At 35.0% G+C, this 19951-nt stretch overlaps 1 protein-coding gene across 1 annotated transcript in view; it reads right to left on the bottom strand.

Moving 5' to 3' along the window:
- Positions 1–19951, bottom strand: part of ARID4B (AT-rich interaction domain 4B) — a 145284-nt gene that overhangs the window by 33752 nt on the left and 91581 nt on the right. Inside the window, exons 11-17 of the mRNA XM_044916014.1 lie at positions 19622–19776; positions 16641–16713; positions 14603–14697; positions 13600–13697; positions 12235–12478; positions 11738–11913; positions 7444–7695 (exon numbers count right to left, since the gene is read on the bottom strand). Coding sequence (XP_044771949.1) covers positions 7444–7695; positions 11738–11913; positions 12235–12478; positions 13600–13697; positions 14603–14697; positions 16641–16713; positions 19622–19776 — 1093 coding nt within the window. The remainder of the gene's footprint in view (positions 1–7443; positions 7696–11737; positions 11914–12234; positions 12479–13599; positions 13698–14602; positions 14698–16640; positions 16714–19621; positions 19777–19951) is intronic.

The raw sequence follows: 19951 nt of genomic DNA, 5'->3' as shown, positions 1-19951 counted from the left end.
TGACAGAGGGTTGGGGAAGTTGAGAGTTTTGAAAACATGACAGTGAGGTACAAAGAAAAAATGAATGGGACACAGGAGGAAAAACATGCAAAGGGAATTGAAAGTCTTGGTTTAAAAGACAGGGGCAATGTGTCCTCCCCACCCTCTAAAACAAGTTTGCAGATATTCAGTTGAAAACCACCGTCAAATGGTCTTCATTTATAGTTCTTTAACTTCCGTACTATAGCAATAAAGCAGAAAAGTTCCTAGAGTACTTTGCTTTTCTTTCTATCATTACCAGAATAATCATTTCAAAGCACAGGAACAGAACAATTCTGTACTCTTTTATCAACATTCCTAAGACCAACGGCTTACACAATGAAAGTATGACAAGGATCGGATTACGTGGAAGTAAAAGAAAAAAAAAGTAAGGCCTTGAACATTCTGCAAACAGAAGGAATAGAGAAATTAGGCTGAAGTGACATAAAAATTCTTAAAGGAACAAAAGGAGACAGAGCCAAAGGAAAGTCACAGAGCAGGAGTATTTCCATTCAGATTCATTCTAGTCTCTCACCCTCAACCCCATTTTGGTTACTAATTAGGAGATGGGCTCTTCATATGACAAAAAGAGATCATAAAAAAGAACTGACTACCATATTTACATATAAAAATTAACTCAAAATGGGTCAAAAACTTAGGTATTAGAGCTAACACTATAAAATTCTTAGAAGAAAACACGGGGAAATTTTCACAACACTGGATTTGGCGATATTTTCTAGGATACACCACCAAAAGCATGGACAACAAAGAAAAAATAGATGAATTTGGACTTTATCGAAATTTAAAACTATTGTACATCAAGACACTATCAAGAGAGTGAAAGACAATTCTGCGGGTTCACAGAATGGGAGAAACTATCTGCAAATTATATATTTGAGAAAGGATTAATATACAGAACACAGGAAGAACTCCTACCACTCAACAACAAAAACAATTCAAAAATGGGCAAAGGGCTTGAATGGACATTTCCCCAAGGAAGACATACAAATAGCCAATAAGTACACGAAAAGATGCTCAATATCACTAGTCATTATAAACATGCAAATCAAAACCAAATGAGATACCCACTAGGTTAGCCATAATAAACATTTTTTAAAAACAGAAAATAACAAATGTTGGTGAGGGTATGGAGAAACCAGAACCCTGATACAATTCTGGCAAGAATGTAAAATGGTGTAGCATTTGTGGAAAACAGTTGGACAGTTCCTCAGAGAGTCAAAGAATTACCACATATAAAAGCATCAAGAGGCTCCAGTGAGAGAGCCAGGCCACAGCCGTCCCAATCCCCCATCAGTCTCTATATTCTATAGGTGTCATTTTTATAGACCAGTCCCTTTTATTTAGACTTTAACTTCTGTTCTACTTCTATTATGTTGCTGGGAGGTCCAATTTAGTTCAGTATTTGTTTCCTACTTACCATATGCAGGCATGTACTTTTCTAGATGTGGTAAGGGATACTAAAGGAATGAATATGGAATTGGGATTTTTTTTCATGTTTTAAAGTTAAATGCACTTTTGTATTGGAAAGTAATGTGGTCCTGATGTAGAAAGCTTGAACAATTAAAAAAAAAAAAAAACTGCCCACAGTCCTAGGTGTAAGTTATATTCCAGAAGGTCAAATCCCTTTAGCTCCAAAAAATAATTTGGAAAAATTCATTATCAGAAAAGTGACTCAAATTAGGACTGGAAAAATAGGAATGGAATGTAAAAGAAGCTAAAATGGATATCAGAAGGATAAAAGAAGAGCACGACTACACAGAAGAAAACACAAGAAACAAAAGAGGATAATTGAGGGATGGTAGAAAAGGAAAATAAACAAGAAAAACAGTTGTCGCTGTCGCAGCTAGAACACAAGTGAAAATTATCATGGAAGGAGCGATTAGCTGGGTCAAATACCACTGATGAGACAAGTAACAAGAGATCAAGAAGTAAGGATGGAATTCAGCTATGACAGGGAGGTGTGATAGGGGCAAAAGCCTTATTGGAGTGGGTTTACACAAAACAACAGGAGAGAAACTGGGTGACAAGTGTAAACTCATAGTTTTGCTGGATGGAAATGAAGCAAAGAAATGGCACAGCAGGAAAAGCAGGTAAAGCTCAAGTGAGTTTTGAGATGGGAGAAATAACTGCAGGTCCAGACGTGGATGATTCAAAATGGAGCAAGAAACTGACAAAAGAGAGGGAAAAAAGGGAAAATTTCTGGGCCCATGTCTCTGACTTAGGAAAGAAGGCATGACAATTAGAAGAATGGCTTGAGATAGTAGCATCCTTGTTTTCACAGATGACTAAAGAGGAAGACGCAGAGAATGTGGCAGCAGATGCAGGTAAGAAGGCAGATGTGGAAAGTGCAAAATTCTCCCCTCACTTCAATTTTTCAATGAGGTTATAAAGTAAGGTCACCAACTGAAAATGAGGATGGAAAAGAGATGCTGGGCATTTGAGGAGAGATAACAAACAGTATGAAACAGTCTTCTGAGAAAGTAGGAGAGTGAATGGAAGAGAGACATATCATGACCACTTGAAGTTCATAGTCATGAATTTAAAAGAAGTCAGCGTGGTTGTTTGCTTTCTCCAGACAGGATCAGCTGCACAGATGCAGGCCAGGAGTAAGAGCATGAGATTTAAGCAGCGTTCTAGTGGTTTTGTCAAGGAAGGAATACAAAGCAACACAAGAGCGACAGAAAAGCATGTGGGTCAAAAGAAATGATTATAAGGAGTGACTGAAGGTAAGCAACACAAAAGGAGGGCTGAGAGCCTCGGGAGGGAGAGTGTAAATCCTGGTGGGGTAATTCCCTTGCCTGGACAATCGATTCCTTAATAGGGACCACTTCTTTTTATCTTCAGTCCAAGCATTATTTTGCACATGATACTGAACTTCTGTAGGCCAAATAAAGGAAGAGATGTTTGTTAAAAAGCAGCTGAATGTTAGCACAAAGTGGGTTTGAAGCCATTTGTGAAAGCTTTTGACTAGTTTCCCCCACCCCCATTCCCTCAAAGGAGGAGCCAATTTGCTTAGAGAGGTAAAATACTTTTTAAACATTTTTTTATAAATAAAAAATAAATAAAATAAAATAAAAATATGCATTTTTATTTCAAGTAAAATATTTAAGTATAATTTATCTTATTTTCAGTTTCCTGTAACTTATAATATGGAATAGAACTAACTTGTTACTTAGGAGTTTTACAGTTGAAATTTCAGTGTTGCTTTTCCCTTTCTCTTTTACTTGGGGGTATCTTTTTCACGTAATTGATGAATCTCAATATTAAAAAAACCCCAAATCAAATTCCCAACCCCTTGATTATGGAAAGCCAAACCAGAAATGAAGAAAAATAAATCAGCCTCAATACATAACAGAATACTGATGTATTTTAAGTCCCAAGCCAAGCAGTCTAGATAGCTGTAATACAATTAGCTGTATCACTGAATGGGGGGTAAACACAACACGTGCAACAGAGATTACAGCAGTTGAATTTCAAAGTGTAACTTTATTTTCAAAAATCACTCCCACATTTATGGCACGACTTAGAAACTTGAGAATGAAAGGGATCAATTAGCTAATGGTACTAAAAACTTCTATAAAATATTAACATCACTAAGAGAAAACAAACAGAAAGGCTACTATTAAAAATTACTAAAGTAGGATTATAATTTTTTTTTTTTAAAGATTTTATTTATTTGACAGAAAGAGACACAGCGAGGGGCGCCTGGGTGGCTCAGTTGGTTAAGCGACTGCCTTCGGCTCAGGTCACGATCCTGGAGTCCCGGGATCGAGTCCCGCATCAAGCTCCCTGCTCAGCGGGGAGTCTGCCTCTCCCTCTGCCTCTCCCCCTCTCATGCTCTCTCTCTATCACTATCTCTCTCAATAAATAAATAAAAATCTTAAAAAAAAAAAAAAAAGAAAAAAAAGAAAGAGACACAGCGAGAGAGGGAACACAAGCAGGAGGAGTGGGAGAGGGAGAAGCAGGCTTCCCGCAGAGCAGGGAGCCAGATGCGGGGCTCGATCCCAGGACCCTGAGATCATGATCTGAGCCGAAGGCAGACGCTTAACGACGAGCCACCCAGGCGCCCCGTAGGATTATAATTTTTAAAAACATATGAGCTATGTTTTTTAAAAGACTGAAAGAGAACATACTATAACATTAATAGTTGTCTTTCTACTTTTATATATTTTGCCATTTTTCTAGATTGAATGTTATTTTTTTTTTTAAAGATTTTATTTTTATTATTTATTTGACAGAGAGACACAGCGAGAGAGGGAACACAAGCAGGGGGAGTGGGAGAGGGAGAAGCAGGCTCCCTGCAGAGCGGGGAGCCCGACGCGGGACTCGATCCCAGGACCCCGGGATCATGACCTGAGCCGAAGGCAGTCGCTTAACCGACTGAGCCACCCAGGTGCCCTAGATTGAATGTTATTTTTAGGAGAGTTAAAAACAATTTATAAAAAAAGCACTGACTTTTCTCCAAGCACGTGACAATCTAGCCAAGCCTACTTGTGTCGGACAATAGTTTGATATACGACCACCTCATCTGAAATAATGGCAGCATTATACCATTTATAAGCCAGTATGTGGTTTAAGATCCAGAGTTCTGGCTATTTTCCATAAAATTGGATGTAAGCCTTTTTTTCCTGTTGTGGTAGTAAAAAACAAATTGGTCCAAACACTATCCTCTGTGTAGTAAAAATTAACATTTTCAATTGTGAAATAGGTATACAAATAAAAATATCAATATAAAGGTTTACACAGCACTTTAGAAAAAAGGAAAAATGTAGAAATTACCAGAAAAACAGTATTTTTTAAACTAAGACAGATATTCTTATTTTCTTTAAGAAAAATTTCTTCACTGGAAGGAAAGTGACCTTTCAGGATCAAACAAAACTCACATAAATAGCTTCATATAAAATTTCCTAAATTGCTACAGTAATGAATGACTTCTACTGAAGATAAAACTATTTTCATGAACTTTCGTGCATAAATCTTCATTTCTAATTTCACGTCTCTTAAGTGTAAATTCAAAGATCAAGCTGAAGATCACCGGAATAATAGGAAACTTGTTGTAGAACTGGTGAGCATTTGTTGCAGTCCCCATTAGATTAGCTTCAGAGAGAAACAGGAGTACTGTTCTACTGACTCAAAGAAAATTAACTGCTAATCTACAGAAGTACAGTCCTCTCTATGATGCTGGAGTGTGGAGAGATCCACTCTACAGGTCTTCATCAAGTTGGTTAGTTTTCTTCTTTTGAAAGTTCAGACCATACAAACGCTTGAGGTGTGAGGAGTAGATGGCATCCTTCTCAGTAACATAAGCTTGTCTTGTTGAACTAGGTTTCATTTTCTTTTCTCTATTATTAAAAACTTGAAGGCCTCAATTCAAAGTCTTCCCTTACCCTACCCAACCCCCTAGCAGTTTCAAAGCTAAAATACCGACATTCTCTTTCTACCCTCTAAAATCCAAGTGTTCCTAGGATAAGATAACTCTCGCCTTTAATCCATCTTTTCTTAACAAACAGAAAGTTGTATATCTTCCTTGTAGAATAATTTCATGAGTGTCTCAATTCTTTCACCTACCAGGCCTCCTCTCTGTTTAATGAGATAATAGAAAATAATCAAGCCCCGATAATACTGCAAGTTGGAGAACACCTAAATTCTACCAGTCACACAATTTAAAGCATTTAATAAAGGCCACTAGAAAAACTGCCTCATTATATAAACCAGCAGAATAACTAGGACTGAAGAACTCAAGGAGAGGTAAAAGATGATGTGGCTCTTATCTATCTATCCTGTGGGTGTTACTCAGTAATTATTAATTTTTCCTGATTCAATTTTTTTCCTTCCTAATTTTAAGCTAACATATTCAACATTTACAGTTACATCCTAGGCATAAATGGAATTCCTTCTACATTTATATTAATAAGATCATTTAGTAAGATCAAAATGATTAAATATCAAAGACTGGGCAAAATATTCTTAGAGCAGCTATATCTGAGATCTCAAGTATCTTCCTTTGAACATGATTAGTAACAGCCAGCCCTTCAGGTGAGGAAAATCATGCACACAGAGGTAGCATAAGAGCCAACAAACAAAAGGGTAAATTACACATGATGTTGAAACTGATTCTCTGGAAAAGCTTATGTTTCAGGACAACACTTAGGATAACAGCATTCTTAAAATCCAAAACTTTATCTTGCTGGTCAGAAATAATAAAGAACGGGTCCCAAACAAAACTTCTGAACATTTCCTTATGACTTAAATTGTTATTTTCTTCCAAGCTTCAGAATGGATCAGAATTGTACTTTTTTCTAAATAAGGAAGGTAATCAGATTAGCCATGCTTCCTAGAGCTTCCTATTGCCACAACAGGACGACACAAAATGGACTTTTAAGAAACAAAGACTACAGTTTTTTTTTTTAAGAAACAGCATTTGAGATGATGTTTTCTTAATAACTTTCCAAATCACAGAATACAATTTAAATAAAAAGCATGGGAACTATATTCCTCCTTGAAGACACTACGCACACCTTGAAACCACCACTTAAAACTTCTATGGTGAACTTTTCAAGGGCAACAACCCTATCATTGGCTGTATTTCAAATATAATATCAAATATTCCAAAATGAACTACGTTTTTCTTAAAAGATCCTCTAAATGACCAGATCCTAAAACGGGCTTGCCAATTTTGGATAAAATTCAAATACAAAATCTCTGGATAAACCAAAGAAAACTTGTGTTAGAAAAGAACTTAAGTCATTGAACACAACCTAAAACCAAACCTTAGTCTTCCCTTTCATCCCCCTAGGGTTAGCAGCAGTCAGAAAGTGCACTCTATTTTAGTCAAGCAGACTTGCTTACACTTCCACCATATTGTCTCAAATACACAAATTTCTGAGGCTTCTGAAGAAGGCTGTAACGCAAGAGCTGTTAATGAGGAAATAAAGGCCCTCTTAAAACGGCTAAAGCTTCTTAAGAAATCACAACTTTAAAATCCCTGCCTACTGGATGACTTAAGATTACAAAGAAGAGGTTATTGTGGCAATGTAGTTGAAAATGCAAGAGAGCAAGAACCCTAGTAGTAACCTGCAGACATCAAGAAGCTCAAAACTCTTTTAACTTTAAAAAAGATTTTTCTATAATTTCACCAATGTTGCCTCTGTTAATCTACATGTATAACACAAAAATCAACTGGATAGATTTCAGTTTTCTAGACACTAAGGATATCTTGTAAGTAGTAAAAACAGTAAGTAGGAAGTCACTACGTGAGGCATTTACATGCTAAAATCTACATTTTTTTTACTGTGACCTCAATTAGAATACTGACAAGTCTGTAATTCGTTAATTCAATTTTAAAATAGAAAATTATTTTATAAGTGTTTTTAGGTAGTAATCACTAGCTAAAACTCAAGTTACCTCACATTCCATCCGCAGTAATGCACCAAGTAAAGGACCTCTCCACCTTCGACATCAGAATCTTTAATACTAGCTTCATACATTTTTTGATTTTTCCCTCGTCCATACCGCACTTGGACTTTCATGCCTGGTGGATAGCATTCAAACTCCTCTTCCTCATTGTTGTCATCATCCTCTTCATCCTCTTCCTCCTCCTCCTCCTCCTCTTCTGCTTCTTCATCATCTTCATCTTCCTCTTTATTCGTTTCATCTCTTGAAAGGTTTAAAAAATTGCAGTTAATAAAAGACACCTCATAAGCTTTTCAGTTCCAAACCACATAAAATGATAAAAATCGTGGCTGTGACTGCTCCGGGAACAGCAGGTTCCATGTGTATGGAATTCTGAGTTTCAACGTAACGTTAAAAACTAAAACTGTATAAGATGACCATGGTTACAGAAAGATAAATTTAGAGAAAATGAAGATTGAAAAATGCATTAAAAGAAAATTTCCAGCAGCCAGAACAGAAGTTGTATAAGAAACTAGTAAGGTCGACTGTAACAACTTTTTCATGTTTTATTATAAAAATGTTTTATACAAAAGTGTTGACAAAAACAAAAATCATTACACCTGAGAGCCATTTTCAGACTAAAAGTTATTTTTATTCAAATTTTCCAGCCTCATGTTGTTTAAAACAAAACTTTTACTAGCCAACAGCTAGTCTTACTGAGTTCAAAAGGTGCTCCAACCAAAATTTCAAAAGTTATGCTAACTGAAATATTATTTTACCTTTCATGGGAATATCTGATTAATTTCACATCAATATCACATCAAGTTTTTTCTTTCTATTCTTCTAAACTTTGCTACAATTTCTGCTTTCTTTACCGTATATTTACTGAAAGTCTTCTACCAATTCTCTCAACTTTGAAGTTCCAATGAAATATGTATATAAGGCCAAGTCCAAGTAATATCAAACTAAAAGTCAAATCATTCTAGAAGCAGCACTGCGACCATTTCAATCTTCTCAATATTGTGCACTTTTTAAAATTGAGCATTCACATTCATTTTATATTAGCCACAAATCTGTATTAAACAAGTTGGAGAAAATCTTAAATTATAAATCTTTCCAAACACTAGATTTATTTTTAAAAAACTTCAAAATGAAATTCAACTATATTCAGTTCTAAGTTTTTATCTGCTGTACAGTATAAAAACTATGTCTATACTTTTTACAATTTTTCTCTCAAAAAGAATCCATCACTTTAGAGCTGACAAAGATCATAAAACAGAACCACAAGATAGCTAAGTAATTACGCTTTAAAAGTTGATTAATATAATATTTATATAAAATGCTTTCTCCACTGATAATTGGTTTTATATTCTTCTATGCAAACTTTTTAGCAATAACATACTTTATTATCATTCCTAATTATGCAGTTGTGTAAGCAACAAAAATAATCTATAGTAACATAAGCAACACTATAATGATTTTTTATTCTTCTACGCCTTTGCTTCTACATAGTGAGCCAGGAGGGATGAAAGGAAACCTAATAGTCTTGTGAAATTAAGTCTAAGTTTACAGAAGTAACAAATGCATCAGTTTTCTCTGAAATACATCACAAAGTCTACAGAATCTCAAGAATTATTTCTATTTTTAAAGACTCATTTATATTCAAATGAATAGGTACTTAAAAATTAAGACCTAAACAAAACCAGCTATAATCTGAGGTAAAAATAGGAACTCTATTATTAAAAATACATTAACATGTCTATAATGAAGAAATAATTATTAGCAAGGCTAAAATATCTAGAAAATTACCAGAAAGGGTATTATGGATGATAAACTATTATTAACAATTTTAAATAAATAAATGTTTATATATATAAATTAAAATGCTTAAGACATTTTTTTGGGGAAGAATATTACTTGTTTAAATCATAAACTTATAGCTCTGCATATCAGAGAGAAAAGGAAGTGTATTTTAGTGGCCACAACAAAAGAAGCAATTTACTATGCACTGAAGAGATTTATCATGTACCTCAGAATCATCATATATTGGGAAAAGAGATATAGAATAAAACGTCTAAGGTATTTTTAAATGAAAACAAACTCTAAACTAGGTCTTACATTATACAGTGCACTGAGCACAACTGGTAAATGCCAATAATAGCAAGCACAATCCTACTTTAAGTAGCAGCCAGGGCAATCTTTAATCTGGAATAAAACCCTAATACTCTGTAATAATAAAGCAATCAAAAATTAAAAATAAAATTTTGCATTGAATATCAACCTCAGACACAAACCAAATGAAGAGCACTTAAATAATATACTAAAGTATAAAAAAGCAAACAACACAATTACTATCAGCCAAATAAAATATTCTACTCTTTCCTCTAGTAATTCAGTGGCAAAAATCAGAGGTAAATGCACTAAACAAGATAGAACACAGAACAAAGATACCCTTTGAAAGTATAAAAAGTAACCAGCATACAGATTTTAAATATTAAATTTATATATATAACTCACTCACACCCACATGCATGCTGCACCTGCGCACGTGCATGAGCGTGCGCGCGCGCGCACACACACAGTTACTTATCGTTTAAAGAACTGTATTTTGAGAAACGAAATGTATCAGTATTTTTCATCTGAATTCACAAAGAAATACCAAATTTTCCCATTTTGATGTCACACTCCTTACAATGGAACAAATTTTTTTTAAACCTGTAATTTATTAATACCTACTATGAGCCAGGCACTGAACCTGGCATTTTACCTGTATTAACTTATTTAATCTCCTATACCTAGACTATAAGAGAAGGACACGGAAAGTTCTTGGTAGTAGCTAATTACTTAAAGTTTACATGCTAGAGAAATACATATGATTCTTTATAATTGTAAAATTTTCTATTGCACTTATCTAATAAAATTCAGAAATCAATCTTGGACATTCCCAACACACAACACTTCTGAAGAACATCTACCAAATTAGGGCAGTCACAGCAGGAAAATTTCAGTTTGTGATATGAAACATTTATAAATATATATAGTAAATTAAAAAGCTATATAGTTAAGGAATTTTTTAAAACCTACAATATATAGTTTACACTATAAAATCAGCTGAAATACCAAATTGAAAAATTAATTACTAGTAACAAAAAGAAAATACAGGCTTATCACAGTGCCTCCCACACAGTAGATATTCCAGAAATACATGCAGATATGAAAATCAGATTTTTAGGCAAAAAGCTGATTCCTTACTAAGTTTCTTAAGAGTTGAAATAGTCTCCGGTAGCAGATACGAGTACTTCAAATATACACGTGCACACAGGACTACAACACCAAGTATAATGAGAAAACACTTATACTGTATTTATCTAAACCCAGGTTTTCCTTCCATGTTTATCTGCATGCTACAACCAAAATTTCAGAGGACACTAAAATGATCAAGAGATTTTAGGCAAAAAGCTAAGTACTTACTAAGTTTCTTAACAGCTGAGATAATCTCCAATAGCAGTAAGGAGTACTCGATATACACATTTGTACAAAGATATATAACAAAGTATACTAAACAAACACCTTTCACTATATTCAGGAAGCATATTTTGCTTCCCTTCCCTGCTTGTCTGCATGCTGTGGCCAAATTTCAGAAAAATACTAAAATGATCAAAAACATTTGGTTGTACTTATTTAAATGGACCATTAACAATGGAGATGTTTAGGTTGTTTAAATCTCAGAAATAAGACCAGATGCCAAAAATCACCTACAAAATCCAGGGGTTCACTGGCAGTGCATAAATTACATTGCTAAATAAATAAGTTCATCATTCCAAACTGACCAAAACAAGAAATTGCTACTGTCACATTAAACACAATATAACAATTTTGGCCTTTTGAAAACTAATTATTAGCACTTTTCCATTCTTATTTTTGCTTAAGAAATTAGTACAACTCTTAAAATCTAGAGCCAACATTCCATCTACAAAACATTACAGAAAGCCATCTTCCCAAATTTATATTATCTGGTTATTCAGAAGAGCTTAATGTGGTAAGAAGTACTTTTTCTCTAGCTCAAAATTTCATAAATTTCCATGATGAGAGCAAGAAGAATGGATCAAAAATATGACCTTTTGCTACAAAGTAGCATTTAGCCGGGTCTCTGAAGGAGGCAAATGTTACTTACATAATAAATGCAAACCACTCAATAATCCTGTATTTTGTCAAATTTAGATTCAAACATGCACACACAAACAAAAAGCAAATTACTAGAATTCATTCAGCCAAAATGCATCTTAACCAAAAACAAATTTCTTACCCAGATTTTGCTTTTTCTTCTTCAGCTTCTACCTTTATGCTGAGGGATTCATCTACCCCAGTTGTCTCCTCATCTTTATCCTCCAGATTTTCATTTTCTTCTGTTTTTTTCATGTTAACTTCTTTTTCCTGATCAGACTGTGTAGGTATAGAGTCTAATAAATTCTTTTTACTTCCCTAGAAAAAGATCAGAGGAACTAAACCAACAAAAGTATACACTGTCAACCTAATTTCATGATCTAACTGTTAGCAAAAGGAAGTGCCAACCAATACTAATATTGAGAAAGGTAGTAGTTATTTTAAGAAACTCCTGCCATTCCTAAAACACTAAGAAAAAATAGCTAACAACTAATTTTAAATACAAAAATAGCACTTAATGAAGAAAACGCACAAAAAATAAAGTATAACATTTTACGATAAATTAGCTATGAAAACTTTACAGACTAGGTAGAAAATATATCAAAGAAGGCATAACACTATTAACAGTATCTGATTTACCAGAGAGGGTTTAATATTTTCCTTTCTTTCAGTATCATCATCAGTAGGTTTTTCTTCTTTTGGTATTATGTTCTCCTCCTCTTCAATCTTTATTTCTTTGATTTCTGGTTCAATTTCTTCCTTAACTTTTATTTCTTTTACATTTTCACACTCTTTACATGGCTTGTTAACAACTTTCTCCGGCAATGCCATCTGAAATTCAATATTGGCCGACCTACAGTACTCCTCAAAACCATATAAGTATCTGGAAACATGAAGAGAAATTACATTTGGGAAAACATTTCAAAATATTGCTGTAGAGTTATGGTTTTTAAAATGTGTTCTTTTAAGTTCTCAGATACTCTCGTTTATTCTAGTTCAGTTCTTCCCAATCTCTTTAACCCAAACAGAAACATTTTTCAAAGAAAAAAAGTCATTAAAAAAACTACACTAGGGGCGCCTGGGTAGTGCCGTCAGTTGAGCATCCGACTCGGTTTTGGCACAGGTCTTGTTCTCAGGGTCCTGAAATCAAGCCCTGTGTTGGGCTCCATGCTCAGCAGTCTTCCTAAGACTCTCTCTTCCTCTCCCTCTGCCCAGCCCCCTCCCTCTCTCTCAAATAAATCTTTTTTTTTTTTTTTAAAGATTTTATTTATTTATTTGACAGAGACACAGCAAGAGAGGGAACACAAGCAGGGGGGAGTGGGAGAGGGATAAGCAGGCTTCCCACTGAGCAGGGAGCCCGATGTGGGGCTCCATCCCAGGACCCCGGGGCCACGACCCGAGCCGAACGCAGACGCTTAATGACTGAGCCACCCAGGCGCCCCTCAAATAAATAAATCTTAAAAAAAAAACTACACTAAAAGTGAAAAGATAGTCAGAATGTTAAACAGAGTAATGTAACAACAGTAGTTATTAAAGGTATTAGTAGAGTATCAATCTGTTGAGCACTTCTTACATGCCATGCACTAGGCCTCTTCATTCACATGAAATCTCATTTAATCATCAGAGTAATCCAACGAGGCAAGGACTAACATCCCATCTTACAAACGAGGAAACTGAAGCTTAGGAGAATAATGGTCCTGGAGGCACAAAAGCTAATAACTGGCAGAACCAGGATTCAACCCTTGACTTTTTAACACTTTGGCATTTTAACTTCTACACAGTACTTTCCAAATTTACTTGGCCACAAAAACTTTCTTCAGAGAATATCTCCTTGATCTAGTATTCGTAGAATACACTGTAGAAAATGCTATTATAGAGTGATTAGTCTAGTAAAAATTTCTGATTTCTTCTTAGAAGAAATAATTAGCCTCAGTTATACAGTAAATTCTAACCTGCTTTCTAGATAAAGTAATGAATGTAGGTATATCAAGTACACTGACTTACTTTTTATAAGCACATTTAACGTTGTATCCTGCAGCTGAATTTAAGACAGGGATTCCAAGATCTTGGTAGACTTGTTTCCAAACAGCTCCACTTTCAATCTAACAGACAAAGTAAAATGAAAACTCCCAAAGTAAAAGGTGGGAATATAATAAAATTTTGATTAATGCAACATATATATGTTTATATGTGTTGGTTCTGGTCTCAAAGGAATGAAAAATAACTAGCTTAATAAATTCTAAATAAAAAATTTGGTATACAACAATATTTTAAAGTAAGTTTTAGTATTCTAACAAATCTCAGAATTGCAAATGTTGAAATATTAGGCCATTTGATTTTTAAATTAGCTCTAGCGTAGTACCTAAGAAAATATTCAGGTTTCTAAATCAAAATTTGTAATGAAGAGACACAGATAAAATTCTTTAAGTAATGTATTAGTTCCCATAAAACCTGTAAGCTTAATAAATCAAAGCAGTTCTAAGGATCTTAGTAAAACATTTTATCTACAGAATACTTTTTCCCCCCAGAATAATCTTAATTGAATGGACACCATACATCATGGCGACCTTAAGTTAATTTCTTCAGTTCAACGATGATTTTTCTGCATGTTTCTACATATACATATGTGCATGTACGTGTGTGTGTGTGTGTGTCAGACACAATGGAAGAGATAAAGGATATAAAGAAGATTAACTCTCAAGGACCTTACAGTCTAGTGGAAAAGAAACATAGAAGGAATTTCTACCAATATGGTTGTGCTGTGACTCAGACATACACAGGTGGTTTATGAAAGTTTGACAAACTTAACAGTAAATCAGAAAGTTCATTTGAAAAAATCCTTAATTGAATTTAAATTTGGTCTAAGGAAGCTACCTGTTTCTAACTTGTGCTTTCCATTTTCTTTTCCTTCTACTCTTAAGTTTTTATTAGTATACAATTCTAGGTAATTTTTAGATAAGAAAACATGTATGAAAAAACATGTTTCATTTCTAACTGTAATACTTACATTATCAAATCCTCCAAGCTTGTGTACAAGTCTGAATAACTTAAAGAGATTCAAATTTCGATATCCAAGTACAGGCCGTTTGTTAATAGGTGTGCCTATTAAAGAAAATACAAAATATATTATAACCATGCTACATTTTTTATTTAAAATTACAAAAGATTCAGATATCACCACTGAATATCTGACTATACATAGTGCAAGGTGTATATATATGAGAAAACAAATCCCTTGTTAATCAAAAACATGATGTCTACTTAAGCCCATTTCATTTTTAAAAATTTCTCCTACCAGATTTTCAAAACCTTATATGATTTCACTCAATTTTCATTTCCCTAATGAGCAAAAGAGTAAATAGCCGATAAACCAAAATAAAATACCAACAGAACAAAATTTTTTTAAATCAAGGAAACAACGTTTAGTAGAACTGAAGAAAGGGCTAAGATAATTAACGGGCAACTGCTTCACAATGAGAGTGATTTTCATGATACTTTCTTTGTATGTTATTAACTGGTGACTAGTCTAAACAATAATTCCAGGGTAAGACTATATGGTTTTGTGTCTTTCTAAAGGTATTTATTTATTTGAAAGAGTGCGCGGGGAGGGGGGGGGTCATCAGGGGCAGAGGGAGAGAGAGAATCCCAAGCACACTCCCCGCTGAGCACAGAGCCCAACAGGGGCTGCATTTCACGACTCATGAGATCATGACCTGAGCCAAAACCAAGAGTCAGACACTCAATCGACTGAGCCACCCAGGCACCCCTAGTTTTGTTTCTTTCTAATGTGGACCATGCAAGGCAAGGACACTAAAACAACCAAACCATCAGAAACTGGTAGAGGAAATAATGGGATGGAGATGCAACTGTGGCCCTTTCAAAACAACCTATGACTGGCACGGTCATATTTTATCACTCTTTCTAGTATTAGCTTTTTAAATTTTCTTTTTTATTTATCTTATATAAAAGCCTAAGAAATTGTTTACCTTCTTAGGCCAAGCCTCCTTTCACACAAAGAAATAAGTCAGAAAGCAAAGACATTTCATATCAAACAATAAAAAGATACCTACATTACAGTAGCCACTATCACTTATGAGAGCAAAAGACAAACCAAGCCACCTTCTACTTAATCAGCAATACAAATGAGGATTTAAAAAATATTAATTCCCATCCCACAAGAAAATTAATTCCCAGGGTACAGTGGTACTTCCAAATATTATTCATTCATTTTGTCCTTCTCCTCAAGCTAAAAAGCTTTCTGCCTCTCCCCACTCCCTTTCTAGCATCTTCCCAGGAAAGGAGACACTATACTCTCCTTGAAGAGCAGATAAGCAACAGAGTAACAGGGCCATAGTTACTAGAGGACTAGGTCACTACCGTAAATTAAAGGTTAGCACCCATATCCCTTTCCCTCAATCCTTGCATTTCTTTAACAACATTAGGCAGATTCAAACAGCTAAGCCAAGGTTTACCTTGAGACTCTGTCACCTTTCTCTACGTCTAACTCTCTTTGGATGGTTTAATTCTCTGCTTAGTTCTGTGTGGCTGGGTCACAAGAAGACTTATGGCATCTTAGAGTATGAGATCTCTCTCCCTCCCTCCCTCTCTCACTCACATGTACACATAACACAGACACACACACACACACACAAAGACACATCCTAGGTATATCAAACAGTGATTCTGGAGAGGGAGGCTTATAACATAAAAGCACCTGTGTAGGTGCAAATAAAATGGTACTATGATTCTCATTCTGCTACTGCTCCCTAGTATTAAGCATTCTTTGGGGACCCATGGATGGGTGGCCAGACCAGGACAGAAATCAGGCCATATGGGTCCATGGCCATAATATCCATCAGAATACTGTCAAAGTCCTCATTCCATTTACTATATGACAGGTATGATGCTAGGTGCTGGTGATGCTGGCAATCAAGAAGAGAGCCATGATTACTAAATGACATGAAGCTTAATGAACAGAATTCTTAAAGTATTAATTAACTGTATGATACATTATAATACTAATCATGAATTCAAAAAAAACTCACCTCTATCCTCCATAAATTTGTATAACTGCTGAAGAAAGTTCTCCCTTTCTTCTGGAAATGGTTCTATTTCTTCCTAATTTTGGTCACAGAAGAAGAGAGTATTATTTTCCTCAAGGAAGCATTTTAATAATATAAGATTTCCTACCAACAGCAGAGACTAATATTCACTAAAATATTTCAAAGGCTTGTTTTACCAAGTAAAAATTATTTCTTAACACTAAGCTGTTCAAAACCAGGCAAGTCTAGACATTTTATGCTTTTCAAAGGAATATGTCCTAAAAGGTATCTCAACAGTGACAATTCCAAATGTAAATTCTCATACAAGAAATGAGACTTAGCAAGATGGCTCATGAGCTTTTTATCATATCAGATATCTATTCTTTAAATCAGGGCCACAGGCTCAAGAAGACCTACTCTCACTTATATTAAATTGGGTCAGGGTTTAACACCAAAACTGACTCTCTTGTTGCTCCTCCAGAACTATACAGGTGTAGGTCCCCTTAGCTCTAACTACAAGTATCCTTCATTATATACAGCCCCACTGTATAGTACTTCAAGCTTAGAAAATCAGTAAAGTGGGGAACAAACTTGATCTACAATACCTGAAGATTCAGACTTAGGGAAATCTTCAAGTAATAAAATAGTTCCCCGATTTATCAATTACAAGGGAGGGACTAGCTTCTTGCTGCTGTGGCCAGGGGCTGTGGCAGTAGGGAACTGGTCCTGAAGCAACCTGCAAGGAGCAGGGTAGTAAGTGAGATGGAGGAACTCATCAATTCAGTGACTATCATCCATTCAACAAACCACTTAATGAGCACCAGTAAGTGTAGGCACTATGCTAGGTGCTGAATCAAATAAAAGAAAAATAAGCGATGGAGCCTTCCATTAGAGAACATGATCAGGAGTAACTGCAGAGAAAGTGATACAAAATCCACATCTTACAGTTACTCTGGCTGAAACAAATGTATCTCTGATGGTAAAACTTAAGAGCATACTTTTCAATTGATAGTCTAAATAACTCTATCATTTTAATTTTAAAAATCCTCTGTCTAATGCCACTGTTTTGACATTTACCCCTTTATTTCAAAAGCTAGCAGAGCGAAGGAAGGCAAGTTAAAAACCAGAAACAAAACCCATGTTGATAAACCTTTACATCTGCTGGTTGAGCAGAGAAGAATAAATGACAATTATTAATTTGTTTATAAAAAAACAAAACACTGCACTTCTCAATTTAAACATGGTCCACAGAGCTAGGCTTTGGTAAAGTAATCAGATATAAATCTAAGATACTATCTTAAATGCCCCGATACAATATTTGACTTTCATAAACTGCCAAATGTATTCCTGTCACAAAAATCTTTCAGTGAGGTTTGTATTTAACTTAAGAAAATGTTTAAACTAGAAACCAGATTTGCTTTTACAAAAACTTTTATAGAACACAAATCTAAGCAACAAAAATTTTAGTAACTAATATTTATTGACCCTCATTTATTTACATGTTATACCTTCTGACAGACACTATCAAGTTAACACAGGGTCCTTTACCCTTGAGGAGCTTATAGGGGAGAAAACAGACAGTAAGTGTGGGTGGGGGTTTTAAATAACAAAAACATGCACAAGGAACGATATCAGGTTAGATTAGCAAATGGAGTGATTGACTTTCCTTGGGTGAAGGAGGTGATACTTCACAGATGGCTTCCCTTTACAGAGGTGACATGTTAGTAAGGTTCTGAAAACTGAATAGGAGTTTGCCAGGCTAAGTGGGGGAGAACAGGGAAGGGCACTGTAGGTAGAGGTACTGGTATGTGTACAGGTTGAGTAGAAACAAGGTATGTAATTTAATATGGCTACAGCACCAAGTTCAAAGGGGCAAGGGATGCCAAGAGAAGGGATATGAAGGTGGGGCCGGACTGTAAACGAGGTTCTATAAGTGAAACTTGACTTTTAGGGTGATTAAGAAGCTATTGGGGAGGTTTTAAGCAAAGGATTGCTTGTTCATTTTGGCATTTTAAACAGAAAGCAGTGGGGAAGACTGAAGCCGAGAAACTTTTACACTACACACTGTCATCATAAAGCACTATGTCATAAAACATAAACTCTAAAACAATCCTATTTCATCAATAGTTGTTCATTACAGTTAGATGGCAGAATTTAATAACTTACCTAAAATACTACATATTGACATTAACTTACTAGTTTCCTGAAAACATTCAGTCCAATTTGCTTGGTGGTCAAATATACAGCCTTCACTATCTGCACCATTCACCAATAACTTCTAGGAAGTATCATTAACAAGTACAGTGGTGCAATGTCACTAGTAATATCATGGACATCTTCTTTTGGTACTTATCATTGCTAGACCTAAAGTACCACTTACAGTAATCTAAAACTTTATTTCCTTGATCCATATAAATTCATAGATGCTTTATTTATGATCTAATCAGAACTATCCACCCATTTGTATTAGATATAATTATTTAAGATTCTCTCAATCAAAGAGATATTAATCCTTTTTTGCTGATTATTCTTTTAATAATACTAGATAGAAGATATATTTTATACTTCTCTAGGTATTTCAATAAAATATGCAGATGAAAACACTGTAGGAGGTGACGGCTGGCCACACAATGATGAAAAGCATCACTCTGATGAAAGCAGTGCTGAAAGCAGCACTTTGCTACATTAGGTGGGTATTTCCCTTATTATCTGATAAACCAAAAGCACGGCAAGATTAAGAAACATTTCTGAGGTTACTGAAATAACTATACTTAATATTTTTAATTTCCCAAGACCATATTTCTATTTTAAATAAGCAAGCAAACTACTTGGTTATGATGGATAGCACAAGCACATTTTTATTACGAAATATTTCTAATACTAAAAACACTGAAGTGATTGATGACTTTGTGCCAAATCCTAACTCACAGAGGAAACCCAACTGTTACTCTGAATTTTAAAAGACATCAACTGTTTGTCCTTACCTCTTCTTCACTGCTATTATCCTCCTTTTCCTTTTCATCATCTTCCTCCTCCTCTTCTTCCTCCGCCTCACTGCTAGAACTATCTTCCTTCAGTTCAGTCTTCCAGTTAGCAGGAATAGTTCTACTTTTATGAAACTCAAGGGCCTGATCGAAGGCTGCAGAGAGGACCAAAAACTATGTGAACTGGAGAAATTAAGACAACTGATTTGTCTAATAACATTAAACAAGATAAAAAATTAACCACTGTGCTAAAAGCACGGACATTTATCAAGTGTTTGCTGTGTGCCAGGCACTGTTCTGTAGCGCCTCATTTAAAACCCAGCAGTCCTA

The sequence above is a fragment of the Neomonachus schauinslandi genome, chromosome 6 (assembly GCF_002201575.2).
Source record: "Neomonachus schauinslandi chromosome 6, ASM220157v2, whole genome shotgun sequence".
NCBI lineage: Eukaryota > Metazoa > Chordata > Mammalia > Carnivora > Phocidae > Neomonachus > Neomonachus schauinslandi.
The sequence above is the reverse complement of the archived record's forward strand: the minus strand, read 5'-3'. Positions and strand labels throughout refer to the sequence as shown.